Source organism: Grammomys surdaster, unplaced genomic scaffold, assembly GCF_004785775.1.
Source record: "Grammomys surdaster isolate TR1022 unplaced genomic scaffold, NIH_TR_1.0 126153, whole genome shotgun sequence".
In the NCBI taxonomy this organism is placed as follows: Eukaryota; Metazoa; Chordata; class Mammalia; order Rodentia; family Muridae; genus Grammomys; species Grammomys surdaster.
In genome coordinates this window covers 3,665,920-3,690,367 of record NW_021620961.1, presented here as the reverse complement: position 1 = coordinate 3,690,367, position 24,448 = coordinate 3,665,920, and the positions used below count along the sequence as shown (strand labels likewise).

Below are 24,448 nucleotides of genomic sequence, written 5' to 3'. Positions count from 1 at the left end.
TTTGTTGCTCCTTCTAAGAAGGACCGAATCACCCCCACTTGGTCTTCCTTCTTTATGGACTTCATGTGGCCTGTGAGTTGCATCTTGGGCATTTCAAGGTTCTGGGCTAATATCCAATAATCAGTGAGTGAATACCATGTGTGTTCTTTTGTGATTGGCTTACCTCACTCAGGATGATAATTTCTAGTTCCATCCATTTACCTAGGAACCTCTCGAATTCATTGTTTTTAATAGCTGAGTAATACTCCATTGTGTAAATATACCACATTTTTTGAATCCATTCCTCAGTTGAAGGACATCTCGGTTCTTTCCAGCTCCTGGCTATTATAAATAAGACTGCTATGAACATAGTTGAGCATATGTCCTTATTATATGTTTGAGCATCTTCTGGGAGATAGCTTCTTCTCAATAACTCTGGAAAAGAGCATCTTCAGTAACTATGTGATAATGGATTCTCAGGAACTATGACAAATTGTAACCTCAAGGATGATGGAATAGTGTATTTCAATAGCTATGGGATAGTTGCAACTCAGGAAATATGGGAAAGTGAACCCTCAGTAATAATGGGATAGTGTATTTCAGTAAATATGGCATGGTATATCCTCAGTAACTAGGAGACGGTGTATTCTTAGTAACTATGGGATGATATATCCTCAGAAACTATGGGGTGGTGTATCTTCAGTAATCATGGAATAGTGTATCATCAGTAACTATAGGGTAATCCATCCTCAGTAACTGTGGGATAATCCATCTGCAGGAACTATGGAATAGTGGATCCTGAGTAACTGTGGGGTAGAAAGAAAACACCGTTTTCTACTAAAGATTCCAAATTGCTTCTGGAATCTAAATATCTAAAACTCATTAGAAATATCAGAGATTGTATTGCTCAGAGAATAAGACATGGTAATATCCTGTTCTTTAAAATAATGAATTTTAGTTACAGCTTGTTATTCTATACCTAGTTATTCTTTGTGAATGTTATTCATGTATGTGGTACATTGTGACCTTATCCAGCCCTTTCTGACCAGTCCAACTTTTCATATACTTCTCCTCTACATGCCCTCTGTAAATGTCTTATTTTAAAGAGATAGGCAAGTCACACAGGTATGATGGACTCAGCACCTTGCTTATGTAAGCTTTCAGAAACTGAGATGGTTTGTACTCTTGTTCTTGGATTTTCAGTCTGCTTTGCTCAGACTCTTAAACTGGTTCTGCAGTAAATACCAAAGAGTGTTTTGAAGACTTATGTTATTGATGCAGGTTAACTGTTGTATGTATAGTATATAAATCAGCCAATATTGTTCATATATTGCATATTTGTATAAGTCATTGAGTTCATTTAATTTAAATGTAGATTAAATAAAAATTCTTATATTTATTTACCTAGTTATTTTGTTTTTTGTTTGTTTTAGCTTCTATTCAGTTCACTATATGTCCTGTGAAATCCTCACACACAGTACAACTCAGACCAAGAAGCATTATTATTGTTGAACTGGAAATTCTGCACACATACACACATATGTATATATATATATATATATATATATATATACATATATATATGCATACATTCATATATATGCACATATGTCAATTCCAGGTCAATATCCTGCTAATAGACTCTCTTTTTAAATTAAACAAAGAGTTTTCAACTTGCCTCTGTTCATGACTTTACAGCACCTTGAGTTTCATCTGAGTACAGTATTAAATGCTGGGATTTAGTATTGCAACACATATCTATGAGATATTAACTGTTAACTGATCACAGAATTAAATGTTTTATAGCATAATAGAGTTACCATATGTAATAGTTCTAATATAATTTTTAAATATTTTATATAATTTGTGTAAATGTGAGTGCACATGTATGCCATCTGCATTGGAGTGCCCATTGTGTATACAAGAGAGCATTAAATATCCTGAATCTAGAGTTTCAAGCATTTGGGAGTTGCCAGCATGGCTGTTGGGAAGGGAACTTAGTACTTTGAAAGATCAACAAACACTGTTAAGTACTAAGTCATCCTTCTTGCTCTGATATTTTGATAGATTTCTCCCCAAATACCACCTATGTGTCATAGGAGGAAAATATCTGTTTCTGTAAGCCACAGCTAAGGATAAATTTTTTGAGAAGCCAACACCATCTGGTCTTTGGTATAGCACCTGGGTTGTTTGTCCATCTTGTTCTACTGGGCTTTTAAGCATCTTGAGCTGATACTTTTTTTAGAATTGTACAAAGCAGACACATAACTCAAGATCAGTCAGTCATCACTCGCCCAGGAAAATCCCACAGCTAACATAATAGCTGATGCATTTTGTGCTCCATAGAGCACATTTGGATTTGACAATATTGCTGCACATGGAGGTCAAGGATAGCACAATGACACACTTTGGTTTTCTTCAGAGTACAGTATGTCTCTGTGAAAGTTTTTTTTTTGATGTTTCACTTTTATGTAAGACTATGACCTCTGAAGCCTTCTCATATTTTCATCATGTCTGCTTCCCACTTTGCAAGCATGAAAATATATACAAATGCAATGCATACAACAATAAAAACATACACATATGAAATACACAAACATACAGATAAAATTATCCTCATTCAAGCACATAATATTATCATGTTCTATTTCTCTTTTCAATGTTCCCCTCAATCTGTAGAATTACACACCATTTTTGTTTTAATCCCAAACTTGAAAACCAAAACCTAAAAGGACTCCTGGACTTCATAAATTTCATCACTTTTCTAAGCCAAAAGAAAAGGTGTTTGTGGTCTCTTCAATGATGTAATAAATATCCTCCCATGTATTCTTTTTAAAATCATTTCCCCTTTTATTAAACACAGATTCTTATACAATATAAACTGACCACAGTTTTCCCTCCTTGTACACCTTCCAGCGTCTCCCTACTTCCTCTTTCATCTGGAACAAGTCCCCTATTTCTCTCATTTGAAATCAATAACCTACTAAATTTGATCAACAAAATATAATAAAATTATATCAAGATAAAATAAATTATCACATCAAAATGGACAAGGCAAGAAAACAGAAATAAAAAAGAGCACCAAGTGAAGGCACAAGCATCAGCAACTCAGTCATTTAGAAATTCATTAATCCAGTTAAAGCACTAAACTGAAAGCTTTAGTATATATGTTAAGCAGACCTGTGTGCAGACCAGCATATGTTCTGTGATACTGTTTCCTATCTCGGTGAGTTCATATAAGCTTTTCTCAGTTGTTTTAGAGGGCTTTGTTCTCCTGGTGTTCTGTGTCCTCTCTATTTCTCCTGTTCCACCTACCTCCTCTTCAGCAGGGTTCCGTTAGCCTGAGGAAAGAAAGTTGACTGAAACATCTCCTTTAGACCTGATTTTCAAGGTCTCTCTGTAGAATGTCTAGCTGTAGTTCTCTGCATTTGTTCCCATCTGCTACAAGGGGAAGCTTCTCTGATGATAGCTGAGTAAGATACAGCTGTATAAGTAAAGAAGAATATCTTTAATAGTATTTTTATTGCTACTTTTGTTTCAGACCAGTAGTATTTGATTTTACTCCAGGTCACCGGACAATCTTGTCTCTGGATCATAGTCACTCAAGCAGTGACAGGTATGAATTCTATCTTATGAAATGAGTCTTAATTCAAATCAGATATTTATAGGTAACCTCCATAGAGTCTATACTACCATTGTCCTAGTATATTTTGTAGGCAGGATAGATTGAAGAATCCAGGATTTTGTGTTTGCAGTGGTATTTACATAACTTTTTTGGTAACACGCAGAATATTTTTCCATGACATAAACACTAGAGTATAAGAAGGTTCGATGTTGGCACTAGCTCGACAACTTCATGTTCAGTGAGTCCTGTAGGTGTTGTCTTCAGCAGTGGGACCTTGCTGTCAATTTGTGGAGAGCAACTAAGTGCCTTGGCAACATGCTGGTTTATTGCAGTTTTCTGCATTGGACCATTTCACTCAATAACTCATGTGGATTAACTCAAGCCCCATGCTAGAAGCTTTGTTGTCAAGAGGGTTTCTGTCTTCTCATTATTAAGAACTTTCATTAATATTGCTTTCATATTTTATAGGGAGTTTCCAGTACACTAGGTTTCCATGCTGCCCCTCAGATACTCTTTAATTCTAGTTCTCTGTCCTCACATTTCCTCTCTCAATCCCAGTTCCTCCCCTACTTCACACATTATCCTTCTTTTTTCATCAATCCTCCTACTAAACACACACACACACACACACACACACACACACACACACACACACTCCAGTCTTCCTATAAAAATCTATTCTATTTTCTACTTCCAGGGAGATTCATATCCCCAGTTCCTTCGTTTCTGTCTAACCATGCTATGTCTGTGGATTGTAGCTTGATTATCATTTATTTAATGGATATATGCAGATATAAGTGAATACATGCCACATCTATCTTTCTGCACCTGAGTTTCCTCATTCAGGATGATTTTTTTTCTAGTTCCATCCATTTGCCTGCAAGATCCATGTTGTCATTTTTAAAGAGCAAAGCAACACTCTAGTTTGTAAATATACCATATTTCTTTTATCCACTTCTTAGACTGTTTTTCTGTAAAATTTTAAGTGATATCTATGAAATAACGCCTTGTAATTTGGAGCTACAGGGTTCCTTTAGGCTGGGATGTCAACCTAAGCAAAATTAAACTTACCCTGTGTCATTCACAGACATAAAAACTGTTCTGGACCCAATCTCCACTGGTAATTTGATAGGTAACCTGTAGATGCTCTTGGTCCTTTGAGGACAGAATGAGCTAAGGCTTCATGACAAGTACAATGTTTTGTTTTGTTTTAAATGGAACCGATCAAAGTTTTCTGTACTATTTAGATAGCTGAATTGACTTTCATTTTTATATTTTACTGGAATTTTATCCAACATGCTTTCAAAATATTTAATAAGTCTTTGTAAGATATTTTACTTTCTTTTGCTACTACTTAATCTAGAGATTAAAGCAAATTTATCTGACTGTATTATAAGGTGTTCCAGCCAATGAATTTGAATACTGGAAAACAGGACTGCTACTTACTTCATAAAACATAAAAGTTGCTAAAATTAATGAAAATTGTAAAACATTCAGCTTGGTGGACTACCTTTTCTAGGAAGAACATAACAACAAAATTTAATAGAACTGAAATGTTATATCCTTGGGGAACTCATGTGCAATTATTATATAAGCTAATTAAATAATAAGTAAATGGCTGTATAGCTTTCCTTTGAAATATCAGCTTTTCTTTTGTATGCACTGTCACAATGTGCTCATAAAAAGCTTAATAAGATTATTACACATAGGTTGTATTATCTGTTCTCAATTGTTCATCTTCAAGTATCATTCTTATAGAAAGATGTTTGTACACTAAAGACTATACCAGTTACAGAGATTTTATAACTTATAGTGGGTAGAAGACATTAGAATTCTCTCTCAAGAGGGTGATATTTTCATTGGCTACTTTATAATGCTTGAAATTCTAAGTATATTTTGCTTCTGCAGCAGGGGAGGATGAGTCCCTCTTCCTTCTTTTCTATATTCTAGTAGCTTTTACTGTGTTTGACAAGTTTTCTATATTATGACAGCATGTGTGAATAAATGCTGGCAAAATAATTGTGGGGTAGAATTTCAGAATATCACCTGAAAGGAAACAAAGTGAGAACTGTTATATGGGAAGTTTGAATTCTGATTGCTGAAGAGCATCAATAAGATTTACATTGAACTTTTTCTGGTGAGAAATCTCACATATGTATTCTAGACAGAGAACTTCCTATTCACCAAGAGAATTTCTGAGCTGGCTAGTTCCAATAATCTACTAAGTTAATTTATCACTGCATAGTAAGAGCACTGATAAAATTTTTCCAAGACATCTTATGCTGGCTTCATCAAGACAGTTAATAACTTACATGTCTAAGTAGTGTTGATTGAAATAAATTTGGATTGAGTGTGGGACTCGGGTTAGCTGCCTCTTCAAGATCTTTTCGTTTTAATTAAATGTCACACTCATAATAACTGATGAGTGACCTGCTCCTTGTCTCCTAAAGAATGTAGGGCAAGAAACTATGGAAGCCAACATTATTGCTAAGACATTCCATACACTAAATGATATTAATCCATAGGTTCTTTTTACTTTAGTTTAAAATAAAATGTTTGGAAATAAAATTTTATAAGGTAGATCATGGTGAAGACATTAAGTATGTCATATATGAAGGGATTAGTAATTTATCAATACATATTGCAAAGTCTAACTGTAAATAGGGACATATGAATATATTGAATTACCATAGTCTAACTCCATGTGGATCACATTTAAGTATGCATATGGATGTATGGATTATCTTGTTAATATGCAGGTTGTACTTCAGTTATTTTGAAATGGAATCTAAAAATCTGAAAAACAGAGATGCCACTGATTTTGTTCATTGGATTAGTCTAGACACTATTCTTGAATAAACATGGCAAAACTTTCTTACCACATATAAACAGGCAATCCTAGTCCATGCAGCAAATACATCAGATTTTCTCAAATGCAAACTAAATAAATTGCATTTGCCCTTAATAAATTGCAAATTAAATAAATAAAGTGTGCCCATAATGTAATATAAAAAAATAGAAATATTCTCACAAACAATACCACCCAAAAAACTCTTGGTCAAACTGTGTGTGACTATCATATTCTATATGGTGAAGAATTATAGTAAGGACTAAGGATATATAATAGAACTCCTTAAGAGACATAGGAAGCAACAGTAAATTGTGTTTGATTTATTTAGCAAAATTTTGGCAATTTGTCTCATTTGAAATGTTTTATCAGAGGAGTTTTGAAGATATGCAGAACATCATCCACTTTAGATAACAGAGAATAAGACATAGACTAATGGACAATACACCTCAAATTTGGCCATCTAGTTCCAAAAACTAGTATTTAAATGTAGCCTTTTAAAAAAGAGATTTATTTTATATAAGCAAGTACTCTCTTGCTTTCTTCAGACACACCAGGAGAGGGCATCAGATCCCATTACAGGTGGTTTTGAGGCATCCAGTGGTTGCTAAGAATTGAACTCAGGACCTCTGGAAGGACAGTTAGTACTCTTAACTACTGATCCATCTCTTCATCCCTCTAAATGTAGGCTATTAAGAGTGCAGTAGTAGAATGTATAATCTGTACAAATATAATTGGACTGAAAACTTGTACAAAAAAGGAAAACTATGTCTGGCAATAAAAACCTAGACAAATTCTTTGGGCCAATGAAGTCATGAATCCTTTAGGAGCACGTGCAAATCACTATTTTACTAAACAAGAATAACTCTAACATTATTTGAAATATTTGATTATACCCAAAGGTAATTGTAGTCCCCATTCATGCATGAAAAAAGATTCTTTTGCAAAAGATAAAGACTATTACATAAATTGCACAATTAATCAAATATCAGAGTTGTGGAGTTCAGTACCAACTGATACAAATACAAAGAACTCCTGCTTCTAAGTCTCAAGGAACATTGGAGAAGAAGGGACAAAAACAGTGTAAAAGTCATAAGATCAGGGAGTTTTTTTTTTATGAGATTGAGTTTTGTGGGACTGGTACACATTATAGCTACACCTATAATATTTCACCAATATGGCTGTCTATACATAAACTGAACAAAGAAGACAACAACAGACATTCTAACGCAGATAGTAGAAATCACTCAAACCCTCACTCCTATACAAAACAATATTATAAGCAACTAAGGAATCCTGAGAGTGGTAGAAATGGTCTTCTTCAAGCAAGAGCATACAAATACAAAAGAGTCAACCATGAAAATGTGCATATAGGTAACATTACATAGACTAAGTTGGCTGGACTTAGGGTTATATATGCATACGCATATACGTATATAATAGCCACTATTCAAAAGGGGCCATGAACTTGATAGCGCAAAAGGAGAACTATGTGGGAGGGTTTGGAAGAAGAAAAGGGAAGGGGAAAATTATATAATTATTTTATAATAAGAAAAGTAAAGAAATAATCAATAAAAATGATCTTTTATATATAATATATAATATATAATACATAATATATAATATATACTATACAATATATAACATATAACATATAACATATAGCATATAGTATATAGTTTGTTAGTATATAAACTAGAAAAAATATAATGTTTTCTAAATACAGTATTAATAGGTTCCCTACTTCTCTTTCATATTTTTATGTTTCTGTTCTCCATTTAACCTATAGGAGAAAAGATAGTAGACTACGAAAGCTAGGTTCTGCATGTTTACCATGTACAAATGACACTGAGCTCATCAGTATAGAAGGAACTTTTGATGAAGTAGTCACAAGTGTGAATCCTAGACTCAGGTGGCTCGATCAGTTGTGATTTCTCCATATGATACTCGAGTGCCCACTAACGCCATCCTTTGCTTTTTTTTTTTTCAGACTTTATAAAGAAGACAAGAACTTTAATTCTACATAATAGGGTTACTTGACATATAATACTCTGTATGAGAAGGACCATATATTTGACTATTTGGTTCCCAGTTGATGACATTATTCTGAAGATTTTTGGAACATGCTAGGATTTTGAAACTCCCAGGAGGAAGGAAGTGGGTCTTTAGAGCTAAGAATTGTTGTTTTAAGACTGACCCAACTTCCTGCCTAGTACCTTATTATTGAAATTTGTTTTTGTATTCAAAAATAGTTATTTGCAGATATTATTCAGTTGCCAGAGTATTTCCTAAGTTATTGAATTTTATACTTGTTTTGAAGATATGATATGGATGGTTAATTGGAATTTAAAATATAACTTAATGAAGGAACAATAAAATAAGATGAAACACAACAGTGAGAATACGCCTCATGGATAATAATAATTATTATTATCAATAATAATAATATCAATGAATATCAATCCTTAGTGCTGATAGCTACAGATAAAATGAAGACAGATAATTAATAAACTTTAAAATACAAGCTTGGGCAAGAACTGATTAGATAAAATGAATCTACTTTCAAGAAGTTAGAGTGGCAGAGTGAATAAAATTTTAAAAATGTTTCACATAATACCCAAAAAGTGATTAATAAAAGTACTACAAACAAAATATAAATAAAAAGAAAAAAGACTGATGGTGCACAAGTTTTAAGACATACTTAGGGTTATTAAAAACCTTGAACTAACACCATTGAACTTATTTGCTTTGGAATGAAAGAGTTATTAGTGGTGTTCTTTCTGACTGAAAATAGAGAAATTTAGAAAACTAAGCAGTGACTAACGTTTGGTGTAATGGGGACTGTGCTCAATTTATACAAAAAGGTTGAAATAAAAGATTTGATTCACTGTCAATTAAAAGTTAGTCATCAGAGAAGATAAAAGGAAATGATTGACATGAAATTAAATTAGATCTCAAAGCAGAAAGCAAAATTAGAGTAGAAAAAGTGTGAAAAGACATGATTTTTCTTTTCTTTTGACTGACTGAATTCTTCCTCTCTCTTAACTTTTATCCATACCTAAGTCTTCTTAAGCTCATTATATTTCACGCCCTATGCTCAGCTATGTGAATCTCAGTAACCTGCACCATCCTCTTAGATTCAAGCTTTTTATAAAGGGCAGTTCAAAGGAATCTATTATCATCTGAAGAAGTGTAGCCAAGGAAATAGCTTTTAAAATATTAACAATGAAGTAGTTATTATGTATTTAAATAATAGTATTCTTTCTTTATAGTTTCAATTATATTTATATTAGTTAAAATATGACTATTATCATATATATTTCTGTCTTGTTATGACAAACTACTTGTGTGATGGTATTTAAGAAAAGAAACATAAAGTTGTACATGAGATTTTTAGAAGCTATGCAGTGAAACCTGCCAAGGAGAGATCTGTAGCAAAAATACAAGTTAACTAGTCCTTGTGCCTCCTCAGAAACAGAAAACAGGTGAGAATTAGGCCAGGCTACACGATTTTTAATATCCATACTGAATGCATTGCTTTTTTTGATAAGGTTCTACTTTCTAGGTCCACCTTCTTCCACATCAGTCTTTCATGCTGGAGTCCTTATTATTCAAACATTCTCGAATAGGTGCTATTTCACACCTAAGCCATAGTAATCCACCCCTGTTCTACACAGATTACATAGAATTGTAGCTGTTCTCTCATAATCCAAAATGAATGCTGTTCCTTAATAGCATGTCAAAATAACAATTTTTAACTGCCTCAATCCTGGTCAGAACCTCAATGTTTCATCTGAGCCACTGGGGAATCTCTTAACTCTAAACACAGAAACATCCCTAGGACACTATTTTATTTGCTTCTGTGTGTCTTTAAGCCTCTCTTAAGTATTTGTTGTTAACTAGGGAGTGCCTGTTATGGCATCTCAATTTCAATGAGTTTCCTCTTTCTTTCAAAATGAATTTTCATTTTCTTATTTGACAAAATACTTCTTTGGTGATATTTAAGTAAGGAAGTATTTCTTCTAATCCATGTGGTCATCCCTTTAGTACATCTTTACAACTCCTTCAGTTTAAAGCTAATCTGGGCACACCTTGTAGAAGACTATAAAACAGTTCATTCTTTCTTCACCATTCTACATATTTGTCATCTTTGCGCTCCACTGATTTCTCTTTCTATCCTTATCAACAGATCAGACCATAATAGTAACAATGCCATAGAGTGAATACTATGCTATCCTTGAATTTTATTTGCATTTGACTTGTGAATTTATCCACTAATTTTGAATTGAGTTTATTATACCAATCTCAGCATAGGTATAATGTTGCAGTTTTCCTATGAGTATCATACAAATTGTCTTTAGTCTAATTCTCAGTATGATAGTTGTACCTCTTCCTAAGTCACACCAAACCTGTTCACACCTTTTAACCCTCTACTTTCCGAACTCTCATCAAAATGGATCATTTAGTTTTAGTTACAATGTCCTAGGACTTCTTCAGGGTTAAACAGCAAGGTATAGACATGATAAGGGGAGATTCAAAACTTTTTAACAACTAGTTTCCTTTATAAGTCTTAAAATTATCCTTTAAAACCTTTTTGAGATTATAATGTAATCACACCATTTCTCCATTCTGTTCCTTCCTCCAAGCTTCTCAAAGACCCGACTTTGCTCTCATTCAAATGCATGACCTCTTTTATCATAGTATAAAAGTCAACCTGTTCAGTCTTTATAATATTATTTTAATGCATATATCTATTTTAGTGCTGACCATTTGGATAACTAATTGTGATCTTTTCTGAGAAAGGTTTTCTACTCTCAGCATTCCATAGTTTTCTGTAATTCTTTGTCTAAACTTGAGGCTGTTTCTATATTAACATGTCTGCTTATACTGATGTTGTTCATGGGATGTGTACATAGCCCTGTTGGTGAGAAATTAGTGGAGCAGAAAGATGACAAACATGTAGATTTGTTAAGAAAGAATGAACTGTCTTATAATGTTAGACAAGGTGTGTCCAGATTAGCTCTAAAGCATGTGTGTGTGTGTGCGTGCGCGTGTGTGTGTGTGTGTATGTGTGTATGTGTGTAAATTCAGCAGTAGTCAGAGAATATTTTTTTGCAGTGGACAGCGACTACTACAGAAACCTTCAACTAGACAATTTGTAGAGAGTGAGAGATTTAGGAAGACTTGGCCATAAATAAAATGCTTCCTTCAAGTCCTGGACACTCAAGTAACTTTGCAGTAGAGGAAGAAGAAAGATTGTAAACCCCAAGGGAAGTGTATGACACTAACGAAAATGTCATCAAAATACAAGAGGACTGATTCACAGGAGAACACACAGACTGTGACAGAATGCACATGCCTACACAGAGTCAAGTCAGAGAGGGCAGGCCCTACACTTAGAGGGAGAGGTGGACAAGATGCTTCATCCCTAAGGAAGAAATTATCTCCAATTTACAACTGCTTGTAAAAAAAATGTAATTTTCTCAATTGGAATCTCTCTGGCTATGAAATGCTCACTTAAATCTTTGTTCCACTCTTTGTCCCTGCATTTCCTTTAGACAGGAACCATTCAGGGTTAACATTTTTGAGATAGATGAGTGGCCCCATTCCTCAACTGTGGGCTGTGCCTACGTACTACATATGATCTTTACAGTTTCTATCTTTCCTTTGATGGTATTTTGGCAAATGTCATTCCCATTGGGTCCTGGGAAACTTGGTTTTTTTTGGCATCTGGGACTTTCTAGTGGCTACCCCCAGTCCCCTATCCCCAACTGCTACATAATTTTTTCAATTTCTTGACCCTCTATACTTCTCCCCTGCTCCTTGTCTCCACTCACATCTGATCCTGCCCCCCATTTTTTCTACCCCCTTTCTCTCCCACTCTGGTCCTTCCCTCTCTCTACTGCCTGTGATTATTTTGTTCCCCCTTCTAAGTAGGACTGAACATCCACACTTTGGTCTTACTTCTTGTTGAGCTTCATTTGGTCTGTGAGTTGCATTGTGGGTATTTCAAGCTTTGGGACTAATATTCAGTTATCAGTGAGTGCATACCATGTGTGTTCTTTTGGGATTGGGTTACCTCACTCAGGATATTTTCTAGTTCCATTCATTTGCCTAAGAATTTCTCGGATTCATTGTTTTTAGTAGCTGAGTAATATTCCATTGTGTAAATGTCCCACATTTTCTGTATCCATTCCTCTGTTGAAGGACATCTGAATTCTTTCTAGCTTCTGGCTATTATAAATAAGGCTGCTATAAACATAGTGAAACATATGTCTTTGTTATATGTTGGAGCATCTTCTGGGTATACACTCAGGAGTGGTATAGCTGGGTCCTCAGGTAATGCTATGTCCAATTTTCTGAGGAACCACCAGACTGATTTTCTATTTTCAGAACTTTAACAGTATTATTAATTAAAATTTTCCTTAAATCCATATGTTTTATATATATATATATATATACACATATATATATATAAATTACTAAGAAGTAAAGAATACTTTTTATTAAAATTATGTATTTATTAGTCCTTTTAATATATGCCCAGCACATAAATACACATACACGCACATACAAAGAAATATGCATACAAACTCACTTAAGTTTATAACTGCCCACTAAAAATAAATGTAGTACTATGCACAAGAAAATATAAAGGTGAAATTAATTAAAAGGCTATAGGTTTATTAATCCAATATTTTGATGATTTCTAGAGAGTAAGTTTTGTTGCATGTTCACATAGACACAGAGTGTCACACTGTTACAACAAAATCATTACGAACACATATGACAAGCTTATTTTAACCAGGAACAATGTTTGTATCCCTGCCTGTCATAGGAGAAAACATGAACAGCTCATGAATGATCTGTTAGCATGGTTTGGTTTTCTATCTCCCAGGCTTATTAACTGGGCATGCTGGGTTTCCCCTTTCTTAATCTGGGCACGGAGACACTATCTTTTATGCAAGCTTTCAGGATTTTTACTTATCACACATGGCCATAGAAGGTATTTTGTCCATTCATATATGTGTGGTGGTCCAGGAACTACACATTTGAAGCAAAACTGGAATTTCTGATTTGGTCTTTGAGAATAGTCAGTGCGCTTGCGTGGAGGGAACGCCTTTCATTGGTGTGCCTCTAAAGCTGTAGCCAGAACTTTTGGTTCCCTATCTCATGCTTTTTCTGTTTGTGATTTTCTTACTTCAGATCTTAGTTGTTGATAACCAAGTTTACAATGTCAAACACTTAAATCATTGAGTTCCTAGGGCTCATCTCTCCCTTTTTCATCTTTCACAGAATAAAACTTTTACTCAGAAATCTTTTGGGGGCTGTCTTAGGGTTTTACTGCTGTGAACAGACACCATGTCCAAGGCAACTCTTATAAGGACAGCATTTAAATGGAGCTGGCTTACAGGTTCAAAGGTTCAGTCAGTTATCATCAAGGTGGGAACATGGCAGCATCCAGGCAGATACGGTGATGAAGGAGCTGAGACTTCTACATCTTCATCTGAGGACTGCTAGCAGAGCACTGACTTTCAGGCAGCTAGGAAGAGGGTCATAAAACCCACACCCAAGGTGACACACCTACTCCAACAGGGCCATATCTGCTAACAGTGTCACTCTCTTGGCCAAGCTTATACAAGCCATGGTGGGGGAGGAGGGTGAAGGATTTAAGTTGTTAAATTTCCTGAAAGACCCAGTTAGTCTGCTGTGAATTAGAAAGGGATTTCACTCTTTTCTATGAGTAATCCCTTTAAACTTGACACAGTATGGGGTTCCTTAACATAAATTTGTTTTGTCTTGATGACATTTCTATCCTCATCCTATATTACTGGGGCTCTGTTGTAGTATTATAATCTCAAAAAGGGATGTTGATATAGGAGGACTTGGATACTGGGCAGGTGATCATTAGGATTTAAGCTAATGTTTTATCAGCATGCTTTTAAACTTTGCCTCTTCTCTCTCTCTCTCTCTCTCTCTCTCTCTCTCTTTCTTTCTTTTTCTCTCTATCTCTTTCTTTCTTTCCTTTTCTTCCTTCCTTTCTTTCTTTCTTTTTTTCTTTCTTTCTTTTCTTCCTTTTTTTTGTACAGAGCATTGCACATGGTCAGCAGTTAATACAGACCTTCCTTTTGATACCATAAGCCAACATTAAGAACTGAAAGATTTTAGTAAATCAGGATGGTTCATCAAAGAAGCTTTTTGATTCTCCATACATTGTTGTGATTCAAAGGGAAATGTAGAATCTAATTAACTTCAAGTGTGCCTTCACATGCCTTAGCCATAGTTCTGTTAGAACAGTCATGGATGGCTGTCATGGTGCTCTATTCCTCATATGACCCTTAGGTCTGTGTTTTCTTATTTCTGATATCCTGAATGGATGTGAGAACTTAGAGAGTGGCAGGGCTTTGTTGAGAAAGGAAATATTTTAGCAAAGTTTCATTTCCTAGTGTTTATTTGTTCAAAAATGTCCTTCTATATCTTTGTATCTAGAGTAGCTGCTTGTCTTTGTGGATGGACAAGAAGACCTGATTTCAAAGTCATTTCAAATTATTTCACTTGGCTTTTTTTTTATAAGATAGGTCTGGATGCAGGATCACATGATTTAACCAATCATCCCACAGAGCTTGTTTTCAGGATATATATGTATATAGCCTCGGGATAAAACTAATTGCAATATTTGACCATGCATCATAGCTGGGAGTCATAATAAATTAAAGCGAGTTTTAAAATTAATTCTAGGGCCAGAGGGAGTACAAATACTACTGTAGTGAACATTCTCTTCCAATCCGTGTCCTCAAGATCTGACTAGTTCACTAGATCTCTTTCTTACCAAAATCATCCTTAGGAATCCTTAGACTATGCTGAAAGAAGCACACTCTTTTGGACTTGTCTTTTGATGATTGGAGTTTGGACCTGTCATTTTGCTTATTTTCTTTCAGGAGATTTGGAGGTTTGTAGCTTTTACATACTGTTATCCTGAGACCTTCCACAACAGCTTGTCCACCATTTCAGAGTGTTTTGTAGACTGTGAAAAGGAGAGGGAAAGACAAGAAGAAATAGTACAGTGCTGTCAGGTTGTTTGCTTCTCTTCTGGGACAGGGAGAAGTCTGAAAGCATTTCATCTTCCATTATGTTAAAGTTCAGAGATTATGGACACAAACCAATTTTACCTTCTGACTAGCAGACCACCAGTTTTTCTCAGCATGAATCACAGAGCACCTGCTGATAGTTCTGGGCTCTTGGTTTTTGGAACAAAGAATTATAACAGTAACTCATAGGTACTGATAGAAATAGAGACAGTTTATTAAGAGGAAGAAAGTTACTCCCAGGAATAAAAGTGGACTAGACAGCAGGAAAAGGTCTGAGCTCAAACGTGCGGATTCCTGGGGGTACTGGCTCTTCATAAGCTATTTGCATAATACATTTTCTCCCACATTTACATATCATACATTTTTCTTACTTATCTGTTACACCCATAGAAGCTGTAGATATCACAGGGACCTGGTAAGGTGTGTAGTGGTAGACAGAAGTTTGGTTTCACTTCAAGAATGAATTTTTTCCCATTGATGTTCATTCTTTATTTACCTAATTGTTAGAAACATCAGGCAAGGCAGAGCATGATCTACAATATATGTGACCCTTTACCTGAGGTACACTTTGGCTCTCCATCACCTTTGTGTCCTTTTTTTGCCTTGGAGGACATACTTCCTAGACTCTATCTCATGCTGGCAGTTTTCCACACTTAAGCAGCAATATCTGGGACAGAGGTTGTACCCCAGAGAGAACTGTAGAACATTTGGACTCCAATGGGTGTGTTCAGTCACATGCAGGTAGCTCTGCTGGGGAGAGATTTCCAGTCTATCTGCTACCTGCCTTTTCATGTTGTCCTGATTCCCTCCCTGCCCTTCTGCCCCTCTTCCTTGAATCAGGATAAACAAAATAAGGCTTCAAAGTCACCATCCAGTGACCATCTTATTCCATGTAAGATACAGTTTCAAAAGGAATGACAACTATTAATGTCACCTCAAGAATGATTGGATACTAACACAGAAAACTATGTAGACTATTGTTCATATAATCCAAAGCATATTTGGATCTCATGTGATTATTAAATATATGTGCAACTTATGTAATACTTATATTAAGCAAGTCTATTTTATCAACAATTATTTACCCATGACAGAAAAACAAATCTTGAAGTCCTCTCTTCTTGATTGTTGAAATGTTTCGAGTAACAGTACATTTATGTCAAACAGTTATGTTTGCAACCCAGTCTAAAACATGTATTCTTTGTTGTCATTTTTTACACAATTATTTTAATGTAGCCCATAATGATACCGAGTAGAACCTAATTTATAAAAACAAATATCCAAAGTCTGGGCTGTATTGTGAGCCTTAGAAGGGTATTTATGCTTACCATAACTGGCCTTAGCCATTCTTGGGACTCTAGCTTGGCTACTATCTTCTTTTGGCTTTTCCTAAGAACAAAGATCATAACTAAAACCATGAGCCTCAATGTGAAGAATTCTTTTGGATATAGGTACCATGGTCAGAAGAGATAAGTCTACTTGTTGCCTCTGCTTGTTGGAGTATAGATGTTTCTGTTTTCTTTAGGCATGTAGAGTGGATGTTACTCTGGTTTCATGCTATGTGTCTTCTGTACCACCAATGTACACAAGACTAAGGTGGACCCTAAGGTACTGCAGGCTGGGCGTAGTAGAAAAAATAGCCTCTGTAAACTCTGATCTCCTAAGTCCAGGCACAGACTCCAATGTTTTCTCTATTTATTCCTTGCACTCCTATTACTAATTAAATGCTTACTTATCCATTTCTGAGAAAAAGAGATTATAGGGACTGGATTTCGTGAATTCTTTTACTACATAGTTTTTTCTATCATTAGCTATAGGTCTGACAATGCTTATGAGAGCAACACTTTGGTGACTTCTAAATTTCTAGAATTTCTATTATTTTAATTTCATACTTGCAAACAAGTGTTTGAGATAATAAACACTTGATCATTGCCTCTATTAACATTAGAGGTACTTATATCTGTACATTTACCCTGGGTAAGGTGCCGTTTCCTGTTTTTGCCTCCTTTTGTAAGGATTTAATAAGTAAAAATAGCTTATTTACATATTTTGTTGTAATAATCTAGGGTATGATTTCATGAAAAGTCTAACTTGTGGGTGGAACTTTTCTTTACATAATGCACAATTTAAACCTCTGATTAATTGTTATTCAAATGTTGTTTTTTCAGCTCTTCTTCAAGTGACAATTTCACTTAGCAAAGTAGAGCTTAGTGTGGGTGAATCTAAATTCTTCACATGTACAGGTATGTACTTGGATAATATGCCCTGTGGTTGTAAAGTTTATACAGGATATTGCATAGATTTAACTAATTAAAACTGACATCACTAAAAATAACATCATTCATTATATGATTGGGAAATATTGACAATGGTTAAGTGTTAGCATTATGAAATGTATTGTTACATGTTTGATTATCAAATTAACTAATTTTTTATAACATTACATTATAAAACACCATCTGTACATACAAATTTTCTGTTGATTTAAATATCATTTCCATCTAAATAGCCATATTAGGATTAATTTGAACTCTAAAACTGAATTTCCTTGTCTAAAACTAATGAATAAATTAAATATGACACTGCACAATTCTAATAACTGAAGGAGGGGTAGATTACAAAATAAGATATATGTCTTTAATGCATACATTCTAATTAGAAATAATGTTTTAGTTCAGAAATATTTTTGTAAAGTTTGTGATAATTAATCAGTGTATTGAATGATCTGTAGAAAACTATTTGAACACCCTTCCATTTAATTAGAATGCTAAATTTTTCAGAGAGCCCTGATGTACTTGATATGAAAGCTTTATTTTACTATATTATAGAAATATCAAATGAACCCATTATTCATCTACTCATATTAATCATATCCACACTCACAAATATAAGCACTTAAAAAATTTTATATACCTACATATGAGTGTTGTGTCTGCATGTATGTCTACATGACAGGATAGGATATCAGATCTCAGTACAGATAGTTGTGAGCCACCATTCAAGTGCTGGGAATTGAACTCAGAGACCTCTGGAAAAACAGTCAGTGCTCCTAACAATTGAGCCATCTCTCCATCCCAAGCACAAGGTTTTTATATATGAATATTCAGAAGTACTCAGTCAGTGCTAAAATAACTTAGGATGCTATTTTTAAATTGTATCTCTTTCTGATTATAGTAAAATAATGTTAATCTAGATAGCCATAAGTATCCATGACATATATAAGACAAATTTGCTTAGCATACTTGTAATACAGATTATTGCCTAATATGCAAAGCCCTGATTTAAATCTCCAGTATCACACAAATCAATGACAAAGTTGTCTTGGTGATGCTATGGCTTATTCAATATGATAAGTATTAACAGGGAAAGCATTTCTGTACTAATATTCATAAATCATTTTAAGAAAATAACAACAATGAATACTGGATTTTTTTATTAGAAAAGGATAAAAACAAATGGTTTTTAATGTCTTTTTCTATGTATCTGAAGTGACACATATTATAACACCCATTTTGTATAGTGAAGGAAGATCAAAAATGAGTAATTATTGGTGTAGTATTGCCACTTCTGACAGAGGGGAATTCTTCCTAAGAATATAGGTTGCTATTCCTAAATTTCACATATGATTTAACTATACACAAGCAAATATACAAAATACCTTAAGTTTATACTTTTACAGAATTATATCATATAGAAAGCTTAAAATATATTACAAATTGAAAAAAAATATTTGTGTATTAGTTCAATTTGATTATATATCTTAGTATATGATTGACTCAAATACAAAAATAAAAATAGACAAGTTAACATGTTAAAAATACTTCATTTATGATATATTGAATTTCTTAAGCCTAAAGAGAGTAATACTAGAAACAATGAAATTCAAATTTTTCACTATTTTCTATATTAATGATCAATATGTTCAGATACTTTATATTCAGATACTTTAAAAATACAACTATCTGAAATTCTACAAGAACAATTTAAAGTGTCTGGTAACTTACCCTGATATTCATTCAAGAGTATTTCATATTCAGCAAATATCTTTAACTATGCATTCACTAAAGTAGTGATTTTGATGATTTGCATAATGGATCTAGTAGACATGTTTGAATATTATATGGAGCATTTTAATGGAAATTATTAGTTACTTGATACTCTAAAAGAAAGAGAAATGTGATTGCTACATGAAAATCCTGCGATACCTCTATGGTATGAAATTTCCCAATCATGATATTAAAAAGTTGAATGTCTGAAATTTTTCCTACAATGTTACACTAAATTTTAAAAGGTTGTAATTTATTCCAAATTGAATTAATGCTCATTTATGTTGAATCCATCTGTATTTTGCAGAGATACAAGCAGGTTCATATCAATAAGATAAGAATGAATAACTTTCTTCACAGACCTGTTGCTGTTGACTTAATATATTTCCCCATTCCTTTTGAGGGAATGAATGTTCTGTTCTCAGATAGTCTCTTTAGGAATTAGATGAAATCCTTGTTTTTAAATGAAAGCAAATGCAGGCAGCTTTAGTTTCTGTAAAGTGGTTAATTACCTAGATTCTGAAGCATTAATGTTTACACTGTAATCATTTGGTTGGAATTACTAAGCAGCATAAGTGCCATTTGTCTGTATTCTAATTTTTATATGATTAAATAGTTAATAATTTTAGGTTAATATGACAGAATTACTCATTTCAGTTGGGAAAACACATTAGGATTTTTTTAATGGCAATTAGCCTTTTCTGCACAACTTGAACAATTTCAAAAATTAGCTTAAAATTTAGAAATATCAACGGTCAAAAATTGTTTTATAAGATATTTACATTTTTGTAAACATTTCCCTATTTGTGCTAATACCACTGGTACCTTTTTACCTTAGCAATGAGAACTGAGCATATGAAATCATCTTAGCATTTTTTTTCGATTTTGCAATATCTATCATTTGGGTTGTGTCTGCCTAAGGCACTTTTAGTGTTTTGTGCAATAATAACACATGTATTATGACTGTTATGTTTCAATTCTCACAGCCTAATTTCTAGTCATATATTCAGATGAAATGTTTGAAGCATGCTTACTTACATGGACCAGACGGAGTCCTTAATGTTGCTTAAACAAAGATGAACATTTGTTTTAACATTTGTGTTTACTTTCAGTTTTGTACAAGTTTCAGATTTCCAGTCTTCTATTTACACTCTTTTCTAAAATGGTAAAATTGTTACATAATAGTAAATGCCACTGTGAAAACAAACATTCGAAATTGATTTTCAAACATTTGTTTTCCACTCTGCAGCCATTGGTGAGCCGGAGAGTATAGACTGGTATAACCCTCAAGGAGAGAAGATCATTTCAACGCAGAGGGTTATGATACAGAAGGAGGGTGTCAGGTCGCGACTAACCATCTACAATGCAAACATAGAAGATGCAGGGATATATCGCTGTCAAGCGACAGATGCCAAAGGACAGACACAAGAAGCTACAGTAGTTTTGGAAATTTACCGTAAGTTGTACATTTGTATTTTAGGTCATTGAAACAACAGTTTCATGACGAAGGATTGAAACATATTAAAATATACTTAACAGTAAAAACTGTCACTGTGTAATAAATTTGAGGGGGCTTGAAATCTGTTTAACTCAGAAATGTCTCACTTGCAAAATTTTTATTATATAAAATTTTTGATCTTATTGCTATAAAAATAAGTTATATTAAAAACAAAACCTAAACTTTCCCCATGGAAGATCTTCATCTTTGACCACCTCTATCAATGTCACATTAAAATTCTCTGGAAAAGGTATTTCTTCTCCTATAGTGATTGGTCCTAAAATTAAAAATATAGAAATTAGTTGATAATTTATAGGCATGATATTTGAAGACAGTATACACTATTTTTTTAAATGATGTATGAAATCCTTTGTGATTTATTGACTAAACTAAATTTGAATTAATTTTGCTGCCATAACAGTTCATGATTTTTTTTGGAAAAAATAAAGGCTTTGCTGTGGCCATTTCAGGATCCATATCCCCCACCACTAGTAGTCTCAGCTAGAGTCACCCCCTTACACATCCTGGATCTCCCTCTTATCTCAAGTCTCTCCAAGGCTCTAGAGATTGGCCTCCTAGCAATTTCTTTTTCTTTTTTCTTTTTTCCTTTTTTATCCTTTTTAAATTTGGATATTTTCTTTATTTACATTTCAAATGTTATTCCCTGTCCTGGATCCTGACACCCTAAATCCACTATCCCATCTCTTTTTCTCTGCTTTTATGAGAGTATTCCATACCACATCCACCTGCCCACCCACTCCCACCTCCCCTCCCTCGAAAAGACTGCCCCACCTGGGGATCCATCCCATATACAGTCACCAAACCCAGACACTATTGTGGATGCCAAGAAGTGCTTGCTGACAGGAGCCTGATATAGCTGTCTCCTAAGAGGTTCTGCCAGAGCCTTGCAAATACAGAAGCAGATGCTCACAGCAATTCTTTCTCCCTTGATCTCCCTATACCTGATCTCCACCTGCTTCCCAAACTCTCTTCAACCCAGTTCCTTCACTCCACCTACTATATCTATTTCATTTCTCCCTACTCTTTGCTCTAAGAACTGGAAACCCCCCTCTGAGTATCAGCAATTTCCCTGACCCCTGTACTATACCCCCCACGCATACTACATATCAAGTCACTGCCAAACTACGTACATCCTTTCCATCTGAGGCTAGATAAGGCTGCCTAGCTAGCCAGACCAGATCCACAAGTAGGGAACAGATTCAGGAACAGCCCTTGCTGTAGTTGTTGTGAGACCAGCATGAAGATCAACCTCTTCTTCTGGAACATATGAGTGGGAGACATAGGTTCTGCCTGTGCCAGCTCTTTGTTCGTGGTTCAATCTCTGGGAGCCACCAAGGATCCACGTTAGTTGACTCTGTTAGTCTTCCTATGGATTCCCTGTCCTCTTTGGGTGTCTTAATCCTCTCCCCAACTCTTACGTAAGTTTTGCAGCTCCATCTAATGTTTGGCTGTGAGTCTCTGCATCTCTGCTTTGGCTGTTGGTTGGAATCTCTCAGAGGACAGTTGTAGTAGGCTCCTGTCTGCAAGCATAAAGAAGTATCATTAGTAATGTCAGGATTGGTGGTTGTTCATGGGATGGGTCTCAGTTTGGGCCAGTTATAGGTTGGCCAGTTGTTCTCCAAGTGTTCATGATGGAAAGCTTGGTCCTCAGTTTGAAGTGTATGTGTGTGAAGACTTAAAGACTGGGCACTGTTTTTAGGTGGAATTGTGGAATTTCTAGACTCTTGGCTTCCTGTTTTAATGCTCAGCCTTGAACTCTTCTCTGTACTTGGATTGCATTGAAAAGAATGGGTGCTCACAAACAAACTATTGGGATAGCCCAGGACTGAGCTTTCAGTTTCCAAGATATTGTATTAAATAAATGTATTTTATTCATTAAAAAGGAATGCTTAATATAGGCAAAATCATGTTCTTGGTACACATTGACAAGGTGTTAAAAACCTGAACTCACTCTTTATAAAGTTTTAAATATATAGATCTTCATTACACTAATAATCATCGATAACCGCATGTTAAGTTAAGTAAACAATAAATCTTTCACCAGTGGTTTTTGTTTTCTTGATACAGAAAAACTCACTTTCAGAGAAGTGGTATCCCCTCAAGAATTCAAGCAAGGGGAGGATGCAGAAGTGGTTTGCAGAGTGAGCAGTTCTCCTGCCCCTGCGGTCAGCTGGTTGTATCACAATGAGGAAGTCACCACCATCCCCGACAGTTAGTATTTTGGTAACTCTCTAAGTTATATGTTCTAAAAATACTTGTAGTTTTACAGCTATAGCGGTTCTGTGTCAGGCATGGTACTGTATGTCAGTATACCCAGCACTCAGAAAGCTGACCCAGGAAGGCTGTGATTTTAAAGACATCAGGAATCTGATTCTAAGAAACAAATGTGCAAACAACAACACAAGATGATACAAATTTTACTTCAAGGTTGAAACAATTCTAAAGCCTAAGACTTAGGTACAGGTTTGCTGAACTCTGATCTTTGGATGAATTTTTGTTCCCTAAATAAATAGCAAAAGAAAGAAGACATGTGCCTCTAATCTCAACACCTGGAGGATAGGTGCAGAATAATCAGGACTTGAAGATCACCTTAGCTTCATAATACTTCCAAAGTCAACCTGGAAAACATGGCTACATGTCAACAAAAATAAAAAATAAAAACAAACAAACAAAAAAGACAAAACAAAAGAAAGAAGTATGCAAAACAAGCAAACAAAAACAGTCATTCTCTATAGTAATGTGTTGTGTATGGCAGACTTGGCAGCCGAGTTTATAAGTGAACTAGTATAGAAAGGCAAAAACACAGAGTTTAAGTACTACCATAGAACATTGTGTGCGTGCCTTCAGTTTCTACCAGAAATTATGACATTGTAAAACAATACAAAGCAAGTGCAGTAGCAGACATCGGAATATACAGATTCTACTTGTTAAAATTCCAAAATGATACAATAAAAAATGATATAGAGTAAAATAAAACATCAGTATCAAATCTGGCTTATATTCTATGTATGTTCTCTCAAAGACAGCAGTATGTTCTAAATATTATGGAAAGATAAGTATGGATAATCGACAGAAGAGAATATTTGTTTAAGATGTCATCATGACTTTGATTTAGACTGAGGTAAAATTCAGAATATGACATTTGAAACTAAAAGCATTATTTGCTTAGATTATGCTGCTTAACTATTGTGCATAGGGACATTTTCAATTTGCTATATTTTCCAAGGCATCTGCATTACATACAGGTACAAAATAATTGAATCTTATAAAATATTTTCCAAGTTATATGATTCTCTTATGTGTTTTGAAGAGATGAAATTTCCACAGCATAAAGGAAAAAAA

At 34.5% G+C, this 24,448-nt stretch overlaps 1 protein-coding gene across 1 annotated transcript in view; it reads left to right on the top strand.

Moving 5' to 3' along the window:
* Window positions 1–24,448, top strand: part of Ncam2 (neural cell adhesion molecule 2) — a 407,262-nt gene that overhangs the window by 211,268 nt on the left and 171,546 nt on the right. The window contains exons 2-4 of the mRNA XM_028757240.1: window positions 17,710–17,784; window positions 20,837–21,043; window positions 23,174–23,317. Of these exons, the coding sequence (XP_028613073.1) occupies window positions 17,710–17,784; window positions 20,837–21,043; window positions 23,174–23,317 (426 nt within the window). The remainder of the gene's footprint in view (window positions 1–17,709; window positions 17,785–20,836; window positions 21,044–23,173; window positions 23,318–24,448) is intronic.